At 38.3% G+C, this 23,629-nt stretch overlaps 1 protein-coding gene across 2 annotated transcripts in view; it reads right to left on the bottom strand.

Annotated features, from left to right (window-relative positions):
- Positions 1-222: 222 nt before the first annotated feature.
- Positions 223-23,629, bottom strand: part of LOC136885543 (uncharacterized) — a 224,412-nt gene continuing 201,005 nt past the window's right edge. The window contains exons 5-8 of one of the 2 annotated variants that reach the window (XM_067158162.2): positions 22,482-22,601; positions 13,949-14,088; positions 6,194-6,339; positions 223-2,733 (exon numbers count right to left, since the gene is read on the bottom strand). In XM_067158162.2, the coding sequence (XP_067014263.2) occupies positions 2,556-2,733; positions 6,194-6,339; positions 13,949-14,088; positions 22,482-22,601 (584 nt within the window). In that variant the 3' untranslated portion in view covers positions 223-2,555. The remainder of the gene's footprint in view (positions 2,734-6,193; positions 6,340-13,948; positions 14,089-22,481; positions 22,602-23,629) is intronic. The other variant, XM_067158164.2, reaches the window with a different exon arrangement.

The following is a 23,629-nucleotide window of genomic DNA, read 5'->3' as shown; positions in this document are numbered from 1 at the left end:
CAAAATGAAGGGTGTTAAGTGTAAAATGAAGGGTGTTAAGTGTAATCGAAAAATTCTTAAAGAAGTAGATGCTTTTAAATACCTAGGAAGTAAGCTAAATGGTAAAGGAAACATCAAGGAAGAAATTTTGGAGAGGATAGGAAATTACTCAAATTTTATTACTGTATATCAGTCATATTTTTTCCTATTTTTTTTATTGCTCTTTATCATAATATTATATTGTTTAGTAGCTGCAAGATGTTTTATTTTAATTTTGCACATATAAATACTGTATTTTCTGGTTAGATGGAAAAGAGGGCCTTAATCTTGCCATTTATATATTGTGATTTTTGCTTTGGCAGGTAATTTCCAATTTCTTGCCAATATTACTTGCCAATATTGATCTATGGATCAGAATGTTGGACTTGGACAAAGAAAGGTCTGAGTAGATTACAGGCGACAGAGATGCGCTTTCTGCAAGGGATCTTGGGTAAAACGAGGAGGGGAGAAGATAAGAAATGAAACAATACAAAATACGCTACAGATGAACCCCCTAAAAGAAACTATGGAGAGAAATAGGCTGAAATGGTTCAGCCATGTCAAAAGAATGTGACAAGAAAGATTACCAAGAAGAGCTCTGGAATGGACAGAATCTGGAAGAAGACCAATTGGAAGACCACAAACAAGATGGAGGGATCAGGTGGAGGATGACATAAATTGGAGAGGACTACAATGGAAGACAGTGATAAACGATAAAATGTGGAGAAAAAGAGAGGATTGGAAGAGGCAGAAGAAGAAGAAGATGAAAACTTACCTTGTCATTAACAAGGAATATACTGCAGAATACAGTCCTGTCTTTAAAAATTTGTCTTTTCTTGTTGTCTTTAGAATTCAGATAGAGGTGGTACCTTCAGACAAGAAAGCTGGAAAACACTGTCCTAAGTTCATAAAGTTGGATAAGGTGAAAATAGAGAGGAATTGCAATTACCCAGGCACAAAGGTTTTATGTCCCACTACCAATGTTTATGGTTTTCGGAGACACCGAGGTGCCAAATGTTGTCCCACTAGAGTTCTTTTGAGCGCTGTAAATCTACCAACAGGAAGCTGCTGTATTTGAGCACCTTAAGAAATAACTGGACTGAGCCAGGATCAACCTGCCACCCAGGAGATAGAAGGCCAGCGCTCTATCATCTGAGTTATTCAGCCTCGCTCCTAGGCAAGAAATTTGTGACATTTTGCCAATTGTGTGTCAACCTCAAGTGAATGGAAAGATCCAGGCCTGTGTACTGAACTACTTGCCTCTACTCTTTTCCGTTTCTTATTAACCCAAGAAGTGCCAAGGATCGCTAAAAGTGGCGCACTGCACCTTCCTGTGGTGATAGGATAGCTTTTTGAGATCCTCAATAAATGTGTGTTTTCGTGAGTGTTAAGTCTTCTGTTGGTAAAACATTCATATTATATCAATTTGAATATCTCTAGTTCCCACTTATCACCACTATTGTCGCTTTTGGAAGTATTTGTTTGAGTTTCATGTCTATAAGAATCTCATATATAGCAGTGGTTATGTGACTGTAGTAAAGAAACATGTTAGCATCGAAAACAAAAACATTGCTAACTGAATCAGATATTTCACAAGCTCTTGATGAGGGTAGTGACATTGGTGAAGTTGATTCCGAGAACATTGAAAATCCAGGTGAGGCTGGAGAAACTTTGGATATTTTGTCAGATACGGTACACCATTGCAGACAACTGAGGAAATGCGATGTATGTGTGACGACAGCAGAAAAGGGAGAGTGATTGACTCATTGGTGTCCAGGATGTAATGTGGGAGTCTATGAAACATGCTGGGATCAATTAGAGCACTTCTTCAGAGCAAGGGGACACAAAAAGAAGAAAACCCAGGAAGAGGATGTAGAATCAGAATGAGCTGCTTGAAAAAAGAAAAATAGTGAATGTTTCCTTTTTCCCCTATTGTGACAAAAGTATTCCAGGAGTGCTAATTATGCACAGGTTTTCTTGAAACTTTCAGGGTTATTTCAGCATTGTATGATGAACATTTTGTATTTTTTTTTTTTTTTTGTTATGATGACATTTTTTGTGCAATTTCACTTTGTGTTTTCAAGATAACAAAAATTCAAATCAGCAAAAGGTTTGCTTTCTATAAAGGATTTTTAGTTTTAATATTTTAATTTTTTACATGTCTTTTCATTGTGAAAAACTCTTTCTGATCAAAATGATGCATATATTGTTGGTTTCTGATAATATTTACCGATTTTATAAAATATTTCCTAAACCACTACACTTTCAGCATTCACTCTTGGCACTACAGAATATAGCATTGGCACTTGTAGGGTTAACGGATAACTTTATAGGCTTATATTTATTTATTTATTTTACAACATACTCCAAGTCCTTGCCTACATTAATTGCTCTTCCTTTCTACTTTACTGCCTTCTCCAGCTTGATTTATTGTCCACATTCTGTCTTTGACAGTAACATTTTGCTGAAACTTGTATATATAATGTTCATTTTATAGTTTTAATACAGTCTGCACTCAATCTGTCTAAACAGTGCAGTTACAGTAGCTGTTGAAAGCAAGCCTTTAGAGACCATGCAGTGTTCTTGGCAGGGACAAGTTGTGCAGGAACGGCTGACGAAGTCTGGAGTGCAAGAGCGGCACAGGATGTGCCTACGGCAGCACAACGACACTCTGAAAGTCCTTGGAGCATGGCCACGATAAAACCAGCTGCAAAGCTAAAACAACAAACAATACATGAAATTGTATATAATTAGATTTTGCCAAGTGATCTAGGATTTTAAATCTTCTATTTATGAATGTATAGGTTTATATGGGAAACAAATGAGAAAAACAAGCTTCATTCTATTAATATACTCCAATAATTACAGTCAAAATTAGTTAAAATGACTCCAAAGGAACCGCCAGTCAACAGTCATTATAGCCGATAATATAGATGATATAGTGTTGATTCCCGTAGGGAATCTGAAATATTTGTTCCGAATGAGTAACGGACCATTTATATTGGTATTATTATAGCCGATAGTCGCACAAACCGGTTTTGTTTTTCGTTTTTGCTAAAAATGTCATATCTGTAAGTGTTAGTCTGCACACTTATATGGTTAATTAACAAAATTAAATTTTAGAGACAAAAGTAAGTATTGTATTTACAGTACAGTATTTGAGGAGTAGAACTGCAAGGAATTTCATTGGTTTTCACTTGAAGAATAGGTCTATTGATCGGCACACATTATTTATTCTTTGCTGCTTAAAACATCTAAGTTAAGATTCTTCAATATCTTTGTGCTCAAATAATGTGGTCTGCTTGACTTTTAAAGAATTTTCTTTGAAATGAAACTGTATTTTCTCTCTGTCTTTCCATATTGTAGAAATTGTTCAGTGTGATACACACAATTCCTTTGTTATGTCTTATGTTTGTTTCCCAATTTCCTAGTCATCATATTATGTGTGACTTTTTTCAGTATTTAACACTTCCCTTTTCTTTTGTGTCATCTTCACAGCAATGCTTGTCTTGATTATTTAACTGACAGAGTGTTTTGAAATCTACAATACTACGAGCGGTAATGTGAGTCAATGCAGATTTTCACTTAAGCCCTAGATTCGAATATAGTTAAAATGCAGTCAAACATTTGACTAACTACATTCGGTGTGGACATGTTTCAAAAAATCAGAAAACGCCTGAGGGTATTGAACCAAGGAACACAATACAGAAATAATTATGTAAATAAGTTAATTTGGCTAGGATGTGAATCAAAAAGAAAACGAGTACAGAAACAAGTCATTTTTGGCGGTTTTTCCAGAACTGCATTTAGGCCAGAAGTGATTTTAGAAATTTGTATTTTGAGTTTGATAGAGCTATCCAAGACTCATAACTTGAAACCTTTCCAGGCCCTTTAGCCCTTCAACTTTTGGCACAATTGAGGAAATTGCTTAATTTTAGGTTTTTCGTAGTAAGCAGCCCGCTACTCTGTCTGCTAAGAAATGTTTTCAACATTAAAATGTGTAATTACATAAAAATCTGGACTCTTAGTCATGAAAGCTCTTTTGATAAAAGCTAAACCTCACGGGCATAACTAAAAATAACCTACGATATGTATCGCTTACATTTCTCAATGTGCTATCCACCATCCAAAGGCAAAAATCTGTACATTTATGCACCTGTGGAAAAGTGGTAAACATTGTTTACAAGAATATGTTGTAAATATCACAGAAAAAATACCGTCAAACAGGGTAACTTTGGACATCAGTACAGCGATTTGAAAGTCCCACAACTGTGCATTTGTTTTTGAATCAGAGTAAATGCCTTAACATTCATGTTTTCTATGCACCTGATCTCAGTCTCTGAAGAAACAACAGAGACAGTAATTTAAAGTGTCCTATCACCGTGTGGGGAAGCTATAAAAGAGGGAACTTTTATCATAACTGTCTTCCCTTGGGCTGATGACCTTAGCTGTTAGGCCCCTTTAAACAACAAGAATCATCATCATCATCATCATCATCAACAGCTGCCTGTGTGGATCAGTGGTAGAGTGTCAGCCTCCAGATCCCAAAATAGCGGGTTCAAACCCGGCAGAGGTAATCGGATTTTTGAAGGGCGGAAAAAAGTCCATTCAACACTCCATGTCGTACGATGTTGGCATGTAAAAGATCTCTGGTGACACATTTGGTGTTTACCCGACAAAATTAATTAAATCTCAGCCATACACGCCCAAGAGAGTTTCGGTTTACTCGGTCTGCCATCTAGTGGGCCTAGAGTAAAACGGAAAGTCGAAATTGATGAGCAGACAGCCAGATGGCGTCAACTTGAAATGTCTGCACACGGTAGCTGAGGCCATACGATTATTATTATTATTATTATTATTATTATTATTATTATTATTATTATTATTATTATTATTATTATTATTATTATTTATCATCATCATCAACTATCTTCCCAGAAAGAAGAAGGTATACTGACATAGATATGTTGTGAACAAAATGATTTCTACCCAAGAATTGGAGGTTACCGTCCTCAAATCAATATCAGCAGCAAAGGACACTTTAGTTAAAAATGACAGACACACGTGTGAAATTTTGGTTGAGAATATTTTGTATATTATATCTGTCTCAATCAAAGTGTTGTATGAGACAGATCTCATTTTAGATTTTATCAGTGGCCATTCGGTAGACCTCTGAAATCAAAATTTTTGTAAGACAAGGGACAATTGTTGGTTTTATTAACAGCCACAAGTAGTTTAAGCACAAATGTTGGTTGCGAGCTCATGTAGAGCAAGGAATATGATAAAGCATAATGTGAGAATATGAAGTGATAGTTATATGACTTAGCATGTATTATCCGCACACTTTATCTTGGTGCATTTACACCCTAGTGCTGAATCGGTCGACCTCGGCGATCTTCGAGATTCATACTGGCAACCTTTGAAACACAAACTATGAATCGCTTAAGCATTGTTGTGCGACATCTGGCGTACCCTTTATGTACTAGTACTGTTGTTGTTTACACAACAAAGCCAAAGTATAGAATTCATGCTAGGAACAAGATTCGCATCGAAAAATGTTTTATAATGTTATATATTGTGTATGTGACATAGTTGTTGGCTTAAGATGATAACGGTTTAGAAATTTCATATCGATCGATCATATTCTCGATTCAATTCAGATTTCATTTTCATTCAGTTGGCAGCACCAGGCAGCACTGTCGATACCGGGACAGCTCCCTCCTTACTCCTCACCCCCGTACACAAATGCACCAAGATAAAGTGTGCGGATAATACATCTATGGTCAGCAGTGTAAAACAAAGGCACGTTCGAAGTTACACCACTCAAGGGTCTAACTTTGAATACCCTTATTTTTCAACTTTTCAGGCATAAAATGAAGTCCAACCCGAATTAAACATTACATATATTTAATGCAGTCTCTCATTAAGAGTTTGGTGCCATTAAATTCATTTTATCTTTCAAACTGTAAGATTTATTGACAGTTTAATTTCAAAAGTGTCCAATGTTACCCTGTTTAATGGTATAAAAAACAATAAAAAGGAAACTGAAAACAGAGGATATCAAGAAACAAACTATAATTGGCTCTATGTAATGTTGAGCTTGTAGTCTGTTATATAAGATACATCTTAAAATTTCTATTCACTGTGAATTAAAGTGCTCATCAGTTAAACTCACCAATCTCCAGCACCTGAAACATTCACCAGTTTCTCAACTTGGGGACAACTGTACAGTCTAGCTGAGACAGGGTCATTGTTCCTCGTGGTGTGTACAAGTTTCCCTGCTTGAAACAAAATGTCATCGGCTGTGCCTTTCCTCACCACCTGTTGGATGACAATTTAAAAGATAAATATCCAGGGTTACTTGATTCTGTAAAAAATCCAAAGAAAAGCAGCTTGATTTGTTCTGGGTGATTTCTGACAAAAGAGTAGCGTTACAAAAATGTTGCAAAGTTTGGGCTGGCAAGATTTGGGAGAAAGGAGACGAGCTGCTCGATTAAATGGTATGTTCTGAGCTGTCAGAGGAGGACATCAGTAGACGAATAAGTTTGAGTGGTGTCCTTAAAAGTAGGAAGGATCACAATATGAAGATAAGGGTTGGAATTCAAGAGGACAAATCGGGGCAAATATTCGTTTATAGGAAGGGGAGTTAGGGATTGGAATAGCTTACCAAGGGAAATGTTCAATAATTTTCCAATTTCTTTGTGATCATTTAAGAAAAGGCTAGGAAAACAACAGATAGGGAATCTGCCACCTGGGCGACTGCCCTAAATGCAGATCAGGATGGATGGATGGACGGACGGAGAACTGGTCTCAAAAGGCAGATGAACCTACAACTGGTCAACGACATTAGGATGTGGAAGGCAACGGGAAACCACTGCATTAAAGATCCTGAAGGATATCCCTTTGAGTTCATATGGCATGACTTTGTTTAAGGTAAAATTATTATCTGGAGTTTCTATTCCCACATTCGGATCTCCAGGGGGGGAATGTTTTGAACGCTGCTATGACTAGAAAGCCCGACAGTTTTGGAAAGATCAAAGTGTATGACAACAAAGTTTGAATTGCTACATGGAATGTACACAGCTTATATATGACCAGGAAGCTTGCAAATGTGGAAGCAGAAAGATGCAGGCTGAAAATTGACATTCTTGGGTTAAGTGAAGTAAGATGACCTGGATCAGGGATTCAGATTATGAAGGAAGGATCCTTGTACTTTTCAGGGGGAAATGATGTTAACCACAGGTATGGAGTTGGCATTATTGTGTCATCAATGTTTGCAAAATCAGTTTTAGATTTCGTTCCAATTAGTGATCGAGTATTGTTAGTAAGGTTGCAAACATCAGACCGACCTATGAATATCATCCAGGTTCATGCACCAACTTCTGACAAAGATGATGAAGAGATAGAATCATACTATGATACATTGAATGAAGCACTGAAACTTACAAAGAAAGGAGAGATAACAATGGTCATGGATGATTTCAACTCAGATTGACCTCGGAACTGAAGGTGATATTGTAGGGAGCTATGGTCTTGGTGAACGAAACACAGGGGAGACAGATTGGTGCAGTTTTGCACACAACATGAAGTTTTCGTTTTGTATCTAATACCTTTTTCAAACTTCACCATAGGAGGCTATACACATGGACTGCACCCACAGATGATGAAGAAAAGACTGTCAGAAATCAGATCGATTTTATTTTAGTGAAACAAGAGCTGAAGAAATTCGTGAAATCAGTAAAAACTGATCCTGGTGCCAATATTAACAGTGACCACAACCCAGTAGTAATGGACTTTGGGTCGATGACCTCGACGTTAGGCCCCTTTAAACAACAAGCATCATCATCATCATCATCAGTAATGGATTTTAAAATGCAACGCTTTAGAAATGCTACAGGGTGTGCTAAAATATCAAGATGCATTGACATCAGAAAGTTGGCCAGTTCTGATGTCAGAACTAGTGTTGGTGCTGCTCTGGAAGAAAAGATGGAAGCAATAAAAGAGTCTCAACATATAGAAATAGAATCCACATGGAGCTCCATAAGAGATAGCATAACTCAAATCCAGGAAAATAACATAGGATATGTCAACAGCAGCAAAAAGCAAAACTGGATGACTGATGAAATCCTGAAGCTTATGAATGAAAGAAGGAAATGAAGATAAAGACTCCATTAAACACAAAAATCTACACAAAGAGATACGTAGAAATGCAGAGAAGCGAAGGAATCCTGGATGTCTGACAATTGCAAGGAAATCGAGGAACTTCAGGAGAAACATGATCACTTTAACCTTTATAAAAAGGTGAAAGAGCTGGGTGGTCTACAAAAGAAGTGATGCGGACAAATATCAAGGAACGCAAACAATGAGATTATTTTAGGAGTTGAAGAAAAACTTAAAAGATGGAAGGAATACGTCGAATATCTCTTCAAAGATGACAGAGATGATCCTCCACCACCTGACGAAAGAATCAATGAAGCCAGTCCTGAAATAACAAAGAGTGAAGTATTGAATGCCATTAAACTTCAGAAGAATGGTAAAGCCACTGGTACAGACAGAATTTACACTGAAATTGTTAAAGTTATAGCTGAACAGGACTCAACTGGCCTCAGTCTACTAACATCATTGTTCAACATCATCTATACATCAGGAAAGATACCTTATGACTGGCTGAGATCAACTTTCATACCAATACCGTATGATTAGTTTGATGTCCCATGTCCTCAAAATATTTCTGCGAATCATACACACCTGGATTTACAAGAAATGTGAATCTCATATGGATCAGACCCAGTTTGGCTTCCGAAATGGGGTCGGCACACGTAAAGCACTCTTCTCCTTAAATGTACTAGTGCAGAGGTGCAGGGACATGAATGTTGATGTACAGTATATACTTGTTTCATTGACTACAAAAAAGCCTTCAACTGTGTGAAACATGAAAAGATGGTAGAGATATTAAGATCAACTGGTATTGACCAATGCAATTTATGCATTATCAGCGCACTGTACTGAAATCAAACTGCAGATGTCAAAATCGACCAAAGAACATCAGAAGCGACTACAGTCAGAAAAGGTGTTCGTCAGGGTTGTGTGCTATCACCTCTCTTGTTCAACATTTATTCTGAAGCAATATTTAGGGAAGTGTTGTTGGAAGAAAAGTGTGGGATAGTTATAAATGGACAGGCAATTAACAATATCAGGTACGCAGATGATACTGCTGTCATAGCAAATTTCCTGCACTCCAACGCATGATAGACAAATTAGTCCAGCGCAGTGAAGAGTTTGGCCTGTTTGTCAATGCTTCCAAGACCAAAGTTGTAGTCTTATCTAAAAGAAAAATACAACCAACCCTGTCAATAATAGGCAGTAAGATTGAATAAGTATCCTCCTTCAAATACTTGGGTACTCTGCTGGATGAGGAATGTGATGAGAGAGAAAATCTAGAATAGAACAGGCCAGGAGATAATTTTTTAGCATGAAACAGCTATTTACAAAATCGGATCTAAGTGTGCAATTAAGAATGTGAATGATTCGGTGCTATGTGTTCTCCATTTTTCTCTTTGGATGTGAAAGCTGGACCCTTGACCAAAATCTAGAAAAAAGAATTGATGCTTTTGAAATGTATCTATATTGCCACCTACTCCGAATACCTTGGGTGCTAAAAATTTCAAATGACGAAGTTCTTCATTGCACGAAGAAACAAAAAGAACTATTACTTACTGTAAAAAAAAAAAAAAAGAAAAACCCAATATCTAGGGCACATTATGAGAGGCGAGAGGTACCAGGTATTACAACTCATCACTGAAGGTAAAATACAGGGGAAAAGGTCTGTTGGCAGGAGGAGGAATTCATGGATGAAGGACATCCGAAGATGGCACAACTGCACTTCAGAAGATGCTTTCCATGCTGCAACATCACATCCGCAGCTGGCTATGTGGACCGCCAACCTCCGTTAGGAGAAGGCACCTCAAGAAGAAGAAGAAGAAAATATTTAAATAATTAATTGATCAATGATATAACATGGAATTTAGGCATTTAATGTAATTAACTTTGAAGGAGACTTTAAAATATGTAATGGAGCACCCAGTGTACCACACGCAAGTGCTTGAGTGATGAAAATGAGTGCAAGTGCTTGAGGGTTAAATATCCTAAAATGCTTAGGAAACAGCTTTTAGGCATTACATAAGTGATGTTTGGATTTCTTCCTTTTATTTTATAGAAGATTATCTGTCACCATACCTAAACAATACAACATTTCTTATGAAAGTAGACTACTATGCTTCTTTGTTGTCAACATCTTCTGTTAGTCTGTTTCCTTCAATCAAGCATCATTTAGTGCCTACAAGGTCAGTACTATAGCAGCAGTCAGTAAGTGGACACATTTTCTGCAATGTTTGGTTAAAGCCAGTATTGTAGTGATGCCAAAGGTGAGCGTTAATAAAAAGACAATCAAATTTAAAAATGGATTATATGCATTTGATTCAAAACCTGCAACTGTAGAATATCATGGGATAGGAAAGATACATGTACAAAGTGAGAACAAACACATACTGCACATCCTCATCCAACAGGAAGTGCCAACCATTCAAAGCCTTTTTGAGGGGAGTGAAGGTGTGCATGGGGAGAGATCAGGAGTGTAGGGTGGGTGCTCGAGTGTCTCCCACTTGAGTTGGCGTATAAGGTGTGATCAAAAAGTTTCTGTTTGATGGCGTTGCTGCAGCGAACATGCAACATAGTGCGACTCCGATGTGGGTATATAAGCACAGACATGTAGGAAAAGGGATTAGTGTGGCAGTCGTGTCGTGCCAAGGTGCGTGCGTTAAATGCGGCCACGTGAACTATGGCAACATTATTACTAAATGCATCCAAACAGGACCAATGTGCTGTTATTCTGTTCTTGGCTGCCGAATGACAAATACTGGCAGAAATCTATCAGAGAATGAAGACTGTGTATGGGGCAACATGTCTGTCGAAAACCACCATTGTGGAATGGTGCACCAAGTTCAGTGCGGGTCGCGTTTCGACACAAGACGCCGGTTGATATGGGAGGCCAGCCTCATTCATTACGCCAACTCAAGTGGGAGACACTCAAGCACCCACCCTACAGTCCTGATCTCTCCCCATGTACACCTTCGGTCCCCTCAAAAAGGCTTTGAATGGTCGGCGCTTCGTGTTGGACGAGGATGTGCAGCAGGCGGTTACGGACTTCTTCACGCAGCAGAACATGGTGTTTTACCACACAGGGATCTTCAACCCGGTGCATAGGTGGGATGAGTGTCTCCATTCTCACGGTGATTTTGCCCGATTGGCATCCCGATTCAGGACTATACGGCCATCCAACAGAAACTCTTTGATCGCCCCTTATACAACTAGTACACTTTCTTACCTTAGCGCAGAGAATAGTGAGAAACAAAATATAAGTAGCTCTATGTAGTGTTGAGCTTGTAGCCTATTACATAAGATACCATACATCTTTTCTTTTATTGAAGTTTATCTGTTGCCATACTTCAACAATACATATATCATTTCTTATGAAAGAAGGCTACTGTGCTTCTTTGTTGTCGACGTCTTCTGTTTTTTTTTTCTTTATGTCGCACCGACTTAGATAGGTATTATGGCGATGATGGGACAGGGAAGGGTTAGGAGTGGGAAGGAAGCGGCCGTGGCCTTAATTCAGGTACAGCCCCAGCATTTGCCTGGTGTGAAAATGGGAAACCACGGAAAACCATCTTCAGGGCTGCCAACAGTGGGGTTTGAACCTACTATCTCCTGAATACTGGATACTGGCCGCACTTAAGAGACTGCAGCTATCGAGCTCGGTGACGTCTTCTGTTAGTCTGCTTTCTTCAGTCAAGCAGCACTTAAGAGACCACGAGGTCCAAACAAAAGCCTTATTGCAAGGGGTAATGTAGCTAAGATGAAAACAGTCTTTTCTTAAAGGAATATACATTTTTTACATGCTGTCAGATTGATGATGACTCCTAATGACTGCATGGCTGCAGTCTCTCCAGATGTTCCTGCTTTCCACAAATCCTTTCAGTTCTTCCAGTGTCATATTCATTGTATCTGAGATAAAATCTCTCCATCTCAGTGCCAGCTACCTTTGTGTCCAAGTTCCTTCCACTTTTCCAAGCTTAATCATTGTTTTCCATGGAATCACACCAATTTATAACAGAAAAACATTCTTCTCACAATTATATAATGGGGATATATGATATGTCGTATGGCTTTTAGTGCCGGGATATCCCAGGACGGGTTCGGCTTGCCAAGTGCAGGTCTTTCTATTTGACACCCGTAGGTAACCTGCGCGTCGTGATAAGGATGAAATGATGATGAAGACAACACATACACCCAGCCCCCGTGCCATTAGAATTAACCAATTAAGGTTAAAATCCCCGACCCGGCCGGGAATCGAACCCGGGACCCTCTGAACCGAAGGCCAGTACGCTGACCGTTCAGCCAATGAGTCGGACATATAATGGGGATAATTCAACCTAATCAATACTACTTGTTACAAGTACAATGTATTTGCATTAGAAATACACCATCTGCAGGACCAGTTTTGATCTACAATCCATCACCCTCAGCTGATTGAGAACATAAGATAAAATACCATATACAAATAATTGAACATCACTTAATTGTGAGATTTGCCAATACGGACATGAGTACAAAATTGTTGAATATGGTAATGAGGTACGGTACATTTAGTGCTAGCAGAGCTGTTCTAAAGCCAAAATGGATTAAATTGGCATTGTTTACCCTTCTAAATTGGTACACATTGGCTTGTGGATATTGGTTGTTGTGTTCTATTAATGTAAGTTTTCTTGCTGTTTTTTTTTGCTAGGGGCTTTACGTCGCACCGACACAGATAGGTCTTATGGCGACGAACTTGCTGTTTATTATGCATTTGAAATAGGTGGAATCATCCAATAGAATAATAGTCTTGATTTTGAGCCATTAGGTAGCTGTGGAATCTAAATGGAAATTTAAAAAAAAAAATATACATGTGAGAGAACGTCTGTTGTGTGGGATATGAGATGGAGGGTGTGCGGTCTTAGTTTACTTACTTGGTTGGTGAAGCCAGATGCTTATTGCCCTGCTGAGGATCATATATTGTAGATCAAAACCGGTCTTGCAGATGGAGTACTTTTAATGTAAATACATTGTACTTGTAACAAGTAGTTAGTACTGATTAGGTGGAATTATCCCCATTATATAATTGTGAGATTCACCAATTCTTCTTCTTCATGTGCCATGTCCTTGCAGAACGTTGGCGATCAGTAGCATGATCTGTTGTTTGTTCATAGCTGTTCTGAACAGAGTAAGCTTTGTCACCCCAAACGACTGGCTCAAGTTGCCGAGCCATGATGTCCTACTTCTCCCCGGACCACGTTTCCCATTAATTTTCCCTTGGAGTATTACTTGCAGAAGGTGGTATTTAGAGTTCCACATCATATGACCAAAGTATTCCAGTTTCCTTCTTTTGATGGTAGTGAGAATTTCTGGTTCTTTGTTCATACGGTGCAAAACGTCTATATTGGTCATTTTAGCTGTCCAAGGTATCTTCAGCATCCTTCGGTACGTCCACATTTCAAATGCTTGCAATCTCTTGCACATGGTTTCAGTTAGTGTCCATGCCTCAACGCCGTATAACAAAATGCTGAAAACGTAGCACCGGAGTAGTCGTGTCTGTAGTGAAATGGAAAGGTCACGGCTTGTCAAAAGTTTCCTAAGTCTCTGAAAAGAAGTTCTGGCCTGCTCAATTCTGCATCGGATCTCGTGAGTAAGGTCCTAGTCACCAATACAGACATGAAAATAATAAACTACACTATAACATTCTTCTCAGTCCAAGAACAAGAAATGAGGTTCATTTGATTCTAAACATAAAATCACTATTTTCAAAAATATTAAATTAAATTACAATATGTACCATTACTCCCAGATGACCAAGAGTGACAAGCACCATATAAATATGTTCTGCTAGTTCCTTTGCCAGAGAACAAGTTTCTTCCAACACCTCTCCTGGTGACATTTCACTGATGGGTATTTCCACCGATGAACTGCAGACACCTGTAATATAAATACAGTAGTATATATGCTGGTCCCTAGTTTAAACATCATATGGGGACATAGATTTGTTCAACATCAAGGTTGTATTCTATCACCTTCAATTTTCAACATTCATGCAGAAGCTGTCATGAGAAAGACTGCTCTCGCTGAGTCTAGGATGAGTATGAAAGTTGGTGGTAGAAGTATTAACCTCCACAGATATGCTGAATTTATTAGGTTGGTGCATAAGTCTGTAATGTTTTTGTTTTGCAAGTTGGTAGTCTGGTTGCTACGGGTTTATTTATTGATTGTCATTTTTGATTTGTAGTTCAATGTTCGTAGTCCGCCTCTGTGGTGTAGTGGTTAGCGTGATTAGCTGCCACCCCCGGAGGCCCGGGTTCGATTCCCGGCTCTGCCACGAAATTTGGAAAGTGGTACGAGGGCTGGAACGGGGTCCACTCAGCCTCAGCAGGTCAACTGAGTAGCGGTGGGTTCGATTCCCACCTCAGCCATCCTGCAAGTGGTTTTCCATGGTTTCCCACTTCTCCTCCAGGCGAATGCCAGGATGGTACCTAACTTAAGGCCACGGCCGTTTCCTTTCCTCTTCCTTGCCTATCCCTTCCAATCTTCCCATCCCTCCACAAGGCCCCTGTTCAGCATAGCAGGTGAGGCCACCTGGGCGAGGTACTGGTCATACTCCCCAGTTGTATCCCCCGACCAAGAGCCTGAAGCTCCAGGACACTACCTTTGAGGCGGTAGAGGTGGGATCCCTCACTAAGTCTGTGGGAAAAACCGAACCTGGAGGGTAAACAGATGATGATGATGATGATGATGAGTTCAATGTTTGTATTTGTGATTACATATTGAAGTTTTGTCATTTGCAGATAGTGAGTAGAGCTGTGGATGCTAGAAAATGGAGCGCCAAGTGGAGAAATTGTAACATTTCTTTGAGTGAAAGAAGTGGAGACGGCCAGAAACATTTGGATAATGCCACTGGAGAGCGCACGACAAGAAAATGGTTTTTCATTTTACGGAGAATCATTTTGACATTTGTGACTCTCCACATTCCAGAAGACCTTCAGGGTTTGATGAAGATTGTTTAAATGCATTAATCCAAAATGATCCACATCACTGTACTTGAGAACTGGCAAATGTGATGGACTGTGATCATTCCACCACCATGCGACATTTCCATTCAATGGACAAGTTTCAAAAATCGGGTGTATGGGTACCGCATGCTCTGAACAAAATCCACAAAAATCAGTGGCTGGCCGTATGTGCATCTCTGCTTGCTCGTCATCTATTGGCTCATGAACAACACCGTCCATTCCTATCCTGTATTGTTATAGGTGATGAGAAATGGTGTCTTTATGCAAACATAAGGGGGAAAAAACAGGAATGGTTGAGCCCAAACAAAAAAAAGCAACTCCCCGTATAAAGACCTGTACACATCCACAGTAGGTCGATGACACATCAAGACTTTGGGGAAACTTTTTCATAACATCAGACAGAAATCAGCTTCAGAGAATCCCTTAATAAACAAAAATCTGGTGGAACAGCAACGGTATGTTGTAGTATGAATTGCTTCCCTGAGGTGTAACCATCACTGCTGATATTTATTGCCAACAACTGAGACGTCTAGCAGACGCAATCCATGAAAAACGACCGACAAGACTGGGTGAAGTGATGCTGCTCCATGAAAATGCCCGACCACACTCTGATAACCTGACAAAAAACACTATACAGGAGTTAGGTTGAGAAGTCATTCTGCACCCATCTTATTGACCTGATGTTGTGCCCTGAGATTTTCACCTTTTCTGCTCTCTGTCGAACAACCTTCAAGGAACTTCATTTCCGGAAGAAAATGCGCTCTGAACATGACTTGACGAGTTCTTCGACTCAGAAACACGTGATTTCTACAGGTGCGGAATCGAAAAGTTGGCAGATTGTTGTAAATAGTGAAGTAGAATATATTACTGATGATTAGCTTCCCTCTTACGTGTATCTGATATGTTTAATAAACTTATGGAAAAATGCTACGAACTTATGCACCAACCCATAACACCTTGTTGGCTGAAAGCAAGGAGGTATTTGAATATGTCATCAGGAAGGTAAAGGGTGGAAGTAAGAAGCTATGGCTGTACTTAAATACCAAGAAGATTAAGACCATGGTACAGGAAACATAAATGTTAAGATTAAAATCAACCTTGAAGAAATAGAGCTGGTTAAGGATTTCATCTCCCTTGGGTTTAATTTTTTTTTTTTTTTTTGCTAGTTGCTTCACGTCGCACCGACACAGATAGGTCTTATGGCGACGATGGGACAGGGAAGGGCTAGGAGTGGGAAGGAAGTGGCCATGGCCTTAATTAAGGTACAGCCCCAGCATTTGCCTGGTGTGAAAATGGGAAACCACGGAAAACCATTTTCAGGGCTGCCATCAGTGGGGTTCGAACCTACTCCCGAATACTGGATACTGGCTGCACTTAAGCGACTGCAGCTATCGAGCTCGGTAGGGGTTTAAAATTAACTGTGAAGGCGACTTCACTCTTGAAGTCAAGCAGTGGCTGGCATTTGGATGGAATGCAACAATCAGCTGGAACAGTACTGCATTAAATCAATAAAAGTAAACTTCCACCTGTTTTGCTTTAAGCAAATTCATTATTCCTAGAACATGTTTCATTCCTTAGGAACATCTTCAGCTAAATAACATTGCTTAGGTGAAATTACAGAGAATTTTCTTCTTCTCAAAAAACCATCATAAAATAGTACCCTTGTTATGCTTAAAACAAAACTAATTTAAAAAATATAAAAATAGTTAAAATAGGTGGGGAGGGTTGAATGTGGCAATGTAGTAGGAAGGGAAGATGGATCTGCTTATGTTCTAACCTAGGTTAAAACAATTTCTTAACTTAACTTAAATAGATGTTAAAATGTTAAAGTATATAGAACTTTTGTTCATATCTGATCTGTATGCTTTTATAAGTTGTTCATTTTTGAAAAAGCTTTTGAAAAGGACTTTTTTGTGTCGATGTTACGTCTGGAGGCAGCTGATGTGGCTAATTAAAAATATATATAAATAATTAACATAGATGCCGCTAGACCCCTCTAAGGACACAAAAACAAAAAACAAACAATAAACAAAAATTGTAGAGACCCAATGTCACAAAGTTAAATCAAATGACAACACTCACTTTGGAAAAGAAGAGCAGCAGAAGAGAACAGTTTTTTAATTAAGACTTTGAAATTGTTAGGATTTTTATGTACGTATTTCCATGGCTTCCTGTATAATCCTAGACCTGTAGTTTTAGTGTGGGTTAGAGCTTGAAATCTTGAAACACAACATCATGACCCGTTGACAGGGCATGCTCAGCTATTCCTGACTAGTCTGGCTGGTTGAGACAGATATTTTGTTGGTGTTCCTAGATACAAGTACCAATGCACCAGTAAGTTTGGCCAATGTGTACGTTGCCGTAATCCGGCTCCATGGCTAAACGGTTGGCATGCTGACCTTTGGTCACGGGGATCCCAAATTCAATTCCCGGCAGGGTCGGGAATTTGAACCATCATTGATCAATTCCGCTGCCACGGGGGCTGGATGTATATGTCATCTTTATCATCATTTCATCCTCATCGCGACACGCAGGTCGCCTATGGCATCAAATTTAAAAAACCCTGCACCTGGCAAGCCAAACATGTCCTTGGACACTCCTGGCACTAAAGGCCATACGCCATATCAGTTTTTACTTTGCCACAAGTACAGGGACGTTTGTACACTCCAGGGTGTAACAATGGGGACAATTTGTCTTTGTTTTTATTGTGGATAAATGAGGACCTCAGTAATTCGATCTGCGGTATTGTGAATGTAAGGCAGGTAGGCAGTTCCCTTCACTTCTAAGAATCTGTACATCATTTCAACCATTACCCTTGAATGTGACTTATGTGTTGCCCTCATGGTGAGTGTCGTAAGCATGCTCTGTTTTTGTGCTGGATAGTGGTGAGAATCTGCATGGAGATAGCAATTTGTGTGGGTAGGCTTATGATAGATGATATGTCCTAAGGAATCATCCAGTTTCTTTCTTACTAGAACATCCAAGAAAGGAAGGCATCCATCCAACTCCATAGTCAATTTAATTGAAGTATGCACTGATATAGGTGGTTTAGAAATAGATGAAGTTTCTCAGGACCTTCTGTCCAGAACACAAATGTATCATCAACAATCCTCCACCAAATCATAGGTTATAGCAGGGGCGTATTTTTCTTGCATACAAGGCATTCATTGCATGCATTATGAGAGCTCAAAGAACTGTCTGAAGTACGATTTTAGGTTGTTTCAAGTCAATTATTATTAATTTCATCTGTCAGAAGTTTCAAAGTTCCACAGAACTGCACTAGTTCCATTGCTTGACTACTTGTGGTGCTGGTGTTAAGTCTCACCATCTAATCCACTGTAGAAAGAAAAAAAAAAAATGTCATATGGCTTTTAGTGCCGGGATATCCCAGGACGGGTTCGGCTCGCCAGGTGCAGGTCTTTCTATTTGACGCCCGTAGGCGACCTGCGTGTCGTGATGAGGATGAAATGATGAGAAGACAACACATACACCCAGCCCCTGTGCCATTGGAATTAACCAATTAAGGTTAAAATCCCTGACCCGGCCGGGAATTGAACCCGGGACCCTGTGAACCGAAGGCCAGTACGCTGACCGTTCAGCCAACGAGTCGGACACTGTAGAAAGAAAGAAAGAGAGAGCAAATGACGTACACATCAGAACTGCTTCACGCCATTGTGTCTAAAAATATTGCTATGTGACAATGTTGTCGAATAAGTACTGGCACACAGCAGATGTATAAAAGAACGATAATTCTTTGACAGAAATTCGCATCATATTGAACCTTAGACAACTGAACCTTACAGGCCAGAGTTCTAAGCTAAAATATTGGGGCACCACACAATATTTGTAAGCAATTTCCACTTTTTCCGGCGATTTTCCTAAAGAGCAATTCAGTAAATTGATTGAAGTCTATGCAAAATATTTTGATACAGTATGACTTAAATCAGAATTGAGGGCAATATTCAGACGTCACCAAGGAATTCTAAAAAAAAGAATTGCAGGGTCGAGTTCACCCACATGTAACTAGGATAAGAAGAATTGGAATTTACTAAATACATTGTGCTACTGCATGGTTACTAGTTGCATGCCTCCATAGGGAATCCAGGATACGCCACTGGGTTATAGCCTCCTTCTCAAAATGCTCCATAAAGAAATCAGCCCTACTGGCAAAAGTGGACTTCCCACATCCACACCATCCATCTGTTTGTAAAATTGTGCATCCAACAAGAAATAGCTGGAAGTCACGCAATGATGAAATATCTTAATAATGTTCAATCAGATACATGACCAAGTCAATCAGCACTTTAGTGAACAAGGACTCCACATCGAAACTCACTAGAAGTGCAGTGGGTTGAAGGGTTATGGTTGACAACTTATTTTATTAAAATTATAAAATTCTTTTATTAACAACCACCTACTCAATACAATATTATATTACAATATTATATTACAATATTGTATTGAGTAGGTGGTTGTTAATAAAAGAATTTTATAATTTTAATATATTATCCTCAATACAGTTCCATTATGAGATTAATTACATGTGACAACTTATTGACGAAATACAGAGAGTCCCTAACATATGATTCAGTATGTCCTATATATGACTGGAGCAAACATAATCAGAGTTCTACCAGTGGAAGTTACAGAAAACGTAAAAGATAATATCGGAAATTGGGAAAGGGAAAAGTAGAAATAGAAAAAGTGTTAGTGGTGATTCTTACATTACATACAGAGATGAACCGAGGGAAAAGAAAATCTTGCGTGGAAGTTACTACGAAGATTAAATTCTAAAAGAATTTAATTATATAAAGTCCACCTGTTCAATACATTTCTGCCATTTAATAAATGGTATGTTTAAAAAGTTACATACGGTAGTTGTTTAAAAAACTATCTAGGACATGTTTTGACCTAGCCTAGAGGTCATAATGAGCTAAAATAAAATAAAGAAGAAAGACATATAACATAAACAGTGATACATAAAAATCCAAGATAATGCAATCAACGAATGCTATGGGAGTATGTTTAAAATGTACATAGCTTTATTAAAAATTTATTAAAAATACATTCAACAAATACAATGGAAGTCTGTTAAAAATGTATATGGATTCAAACTTAGACAAATATAGTTATGAGTGTGGATGCAACTGTATTTAATACAATATTGGTTGGCTGGAGGAAATACTTAAAAGAATTGTGAAGACAGATGTTGTTCTAATTTGTCATGTTTCTGGAAACAGAGTGAAGTTTTTGAAAAATCTGTTATATTGCATCATGGAGAATACAAGTATAGCCAGGATCTGCAAGTTTCTTTAAGTATTTCCTTCAGCTAACCAATATTTTATTAAATACAGTTGGACCCACACTCATAACTAAATTCGTTCAAGTTTGAATCCATGTACATTTTTAACAGATTTCCATTGTATTTGTTAAGTGTATTTTTAATACTGAAACTATGTACATTTTAAACATACTCCCATTGCATTCGTTGATTGTATTTTATCTTGGATTTTTATGTATCACTGGTTTTGTTCTATGTCTTTCTTCTTTATGTTATTTTAGCTGATGACAACCTCTAGGCTAGGTCAAAACATGTCCTAGGTAGTTTTTTGAACAACTATGTAACTTTTTAAACAGACCATTTATTAAATGGCAGAAGTGTATTGAACAGGTGGACTTTATATAAATAAATTTCTTTAGAATTTGATCTTAGATATTTGAAGTCAATACAGAACCAGAATGAAGTTCATTACTTGTAAAGTTAATACTATCAATGAAAAATGTTAAAAGCATTTTGTGTTTTCATGTTCGGACTCAGTATTTTGTGTTCCATTCACCTCTGTAGTTGAGCTCCATGAGAGTACTGAGGAGCCAATGGGCTGGATTATGATCATAACTAGCTCTCCCTTGTGATTAGCTATAAAACTGTAAAAGTTGTATGCCAATGTTAAAAATAAAGCTACTCCTTTCAGATGAAAACAAAAAATATATTAATTTTATCTTCCAAAATTGTATTTTTTTTTTCCATCAGTGTACTTCCTCTTAAAACAATAATCACCAATACCACTTGACATCATAGCAGTTCCAGTTAAGGTAGTATCTAGGATTGTCTGGTCGTTAATGGCAATGTAGTGTATGAATGAATTGCCATAACTTTCTGTACAATAAACTGGATACCTCAGCAGGAAAGAGGTTTCTGAACATGTAGGGATGTCATCTGGCGAGGATAATAATTGAAGATCTATTTTCAGATAATTTGACGTAGCTGTCAGGACAATGTTGTGGACAACAAGACCAAGAGGAGGTCTCTTCTCTCTGTTCTCTTTGACTCTTTAACCCGTAGTGAGGTGCGCTTCATTCTGTAACGCTAGTTGTCCCATGTCGGTTGTTTCGCCACTCTTGATTCTTGTGTCAAAATTGCTGGTTATATCGTTACATGATTATTAGAGCCTTGCAAGTCATAAAGAGGAATGAAAAAATGAAGTAAAAACTGTTTTAAACAATGTCACAACTTTTTCTTTCTTTTAGGATTATCACCTCCTCTTCCCGTGTGTGTAGGAAACTAGAACATTTTGATGATAAAACAATTGTGTGCTATATATGTTCACATTGTTGTATTATCCTTTCCTGAAATGAAAGTGCCATTGGTATTTGATAAACCACTCACCACATTAGCTTCCTCATCAGAAAATTCATTCTCAGCGTCCGTGTTATATCTACTAATTTCATCCTTGTCAAGGATCTCTTGTTAAGAGTTCATAAAATTGAGAAGTCTGCCAACTATAAAGAAAATGTACAATGTATAACTCGGATTTGCAGAATGAAAACACTCCATTGTTACAAAAGGCGCACCACGGTCTAAACGACTGACCCTATGTTTATCAACACCTCATTCAAAAACAAAGGAACAAATATAAATAATATTGACCATAATTTATAGTTTAACGAAGGAACAGAAGCTACAATGAGAAACAGCACTGTAGGAGACTTTAACCAGTGTTATCAATGGGTGAAGGGAAAACGGCGGCGAAGAGTCCAAAGCATGACCAACTGAGGGTTAAACAACAATCACCACTAGCAGCATTGTCCAGCTGATAATGAGCTTGTAAATGCTGCTAAGCAGAGTCTTGGAGGGGCATACCAATCCAACAAATGAGCCCAAATGGAATGGAAATGCACACGGCCTAACCACCCAAAAGCTGGGTCTATTCCTGTGATTTTTGTAAATACTTTATTAAGAACTATGCTACAGCTAATACTCTTAAATTTACTAGCTTTTGCCTTAATCAATACACAGAGTCTTACCTATACTTTTGGCTATCATCCGCAGCTCATTTAAGTTAGGTGATATGAAGCTCATGGTTTTCCAGAGATCAGTTGAGAATGGCTTTGCAGCTTTTCTTAGGTCTGTTGGTTCAAACCACACTGAAAGGGAAACAAGAAACATGTATTAATTAGTCACACCACAAACCATAAGAAAAGTTACACCTACATGCATATACAGTAGGTATGTTATTTATTACTTTCAGTTCACTCCACACAAATTACTCTAAATGTCCACCTTTTCCCTCGACACACTTCTTCAAGTGATCTCAGGACTTGGTTAATTAGAGCGTTAGGCACTGATCATTATGTTAAGAGGAAATACAACTGGGCAACCATCCTCTATTAACACTAATCAGAGGGTAATTATGGAAGGGATCCAACACTTTGAAAAATCCAAGATATCGGCCAAAGAAAGACAAGATTCCCTAGGCTTGAATGTTCTAATACCGTCGGGTCAGAAAAGGACGAGAGTTGACCAAGGGAGGTTGAATAGGATAGGTAAAAGTGAGGAGCCTGAAACAAATAAGTGGAAGCAATGTCAGGATTCAGCTATGGGCCCCATGGTCTCCAACTCATGCTACCAAGTTTATTTATTTACTAGCATGTGTCCATGGCTACACCCACATTTGTTAATTCAATCGTGTTATAGATGTTTCTAAACCATGTATATAAAAGAAAAACATATATTTATTAACACACACCATTTTTACATGAATTGCATGAAAAACATTATTTTATTTTTAATTATATTGTTACTTTTAATGCTTAAGAATACTGGGTTGGTGGATGGTACAAATGATATTAAAATAATATAAAAGATAATATTACATATTAAAAAAACAATTTTTCCTTATAGAGATTCTGGGTGAACTAAATTAAGTGTCCTTCCATTTGGAGCTATGTGTTCGCCTTTCTATTTTTGAACAATCCACAACAATTTACCATGGGAGAAGTACTATTTCCAAAGATCAAGTCCTACAACTCTCAGCGATTGCCCTTGTGCATTTTTGATCACATGGTGAAACTCAAACAAAAGGGGAACTGCAGATGTATAAATTGAAATGGTATATCCGAAGGGATGATTTGAATCTGAGGAATTAATACTATACGCCTGCAGTTTGTCCAAT

Source organism: Anabrus simplex, chromosome 14 (assembly GCF_040414725.1).
Source record: "Anabrus simplex isolate iqAnaSimp1 chromosome 14, ASM4041472v1, whole genome shotgun sequence".
NCBI lineage: Eukaryota > Metazoa > Arthropoda > Insecta > Orthoptera > Tettigoniidae > Anabrus > Anabrus simplex.
The sequence above is the reverse complement of the archived record's forward strand: the minus strand, read 5'-3'. Positions and strand labels throughout refer to the sequence as shown.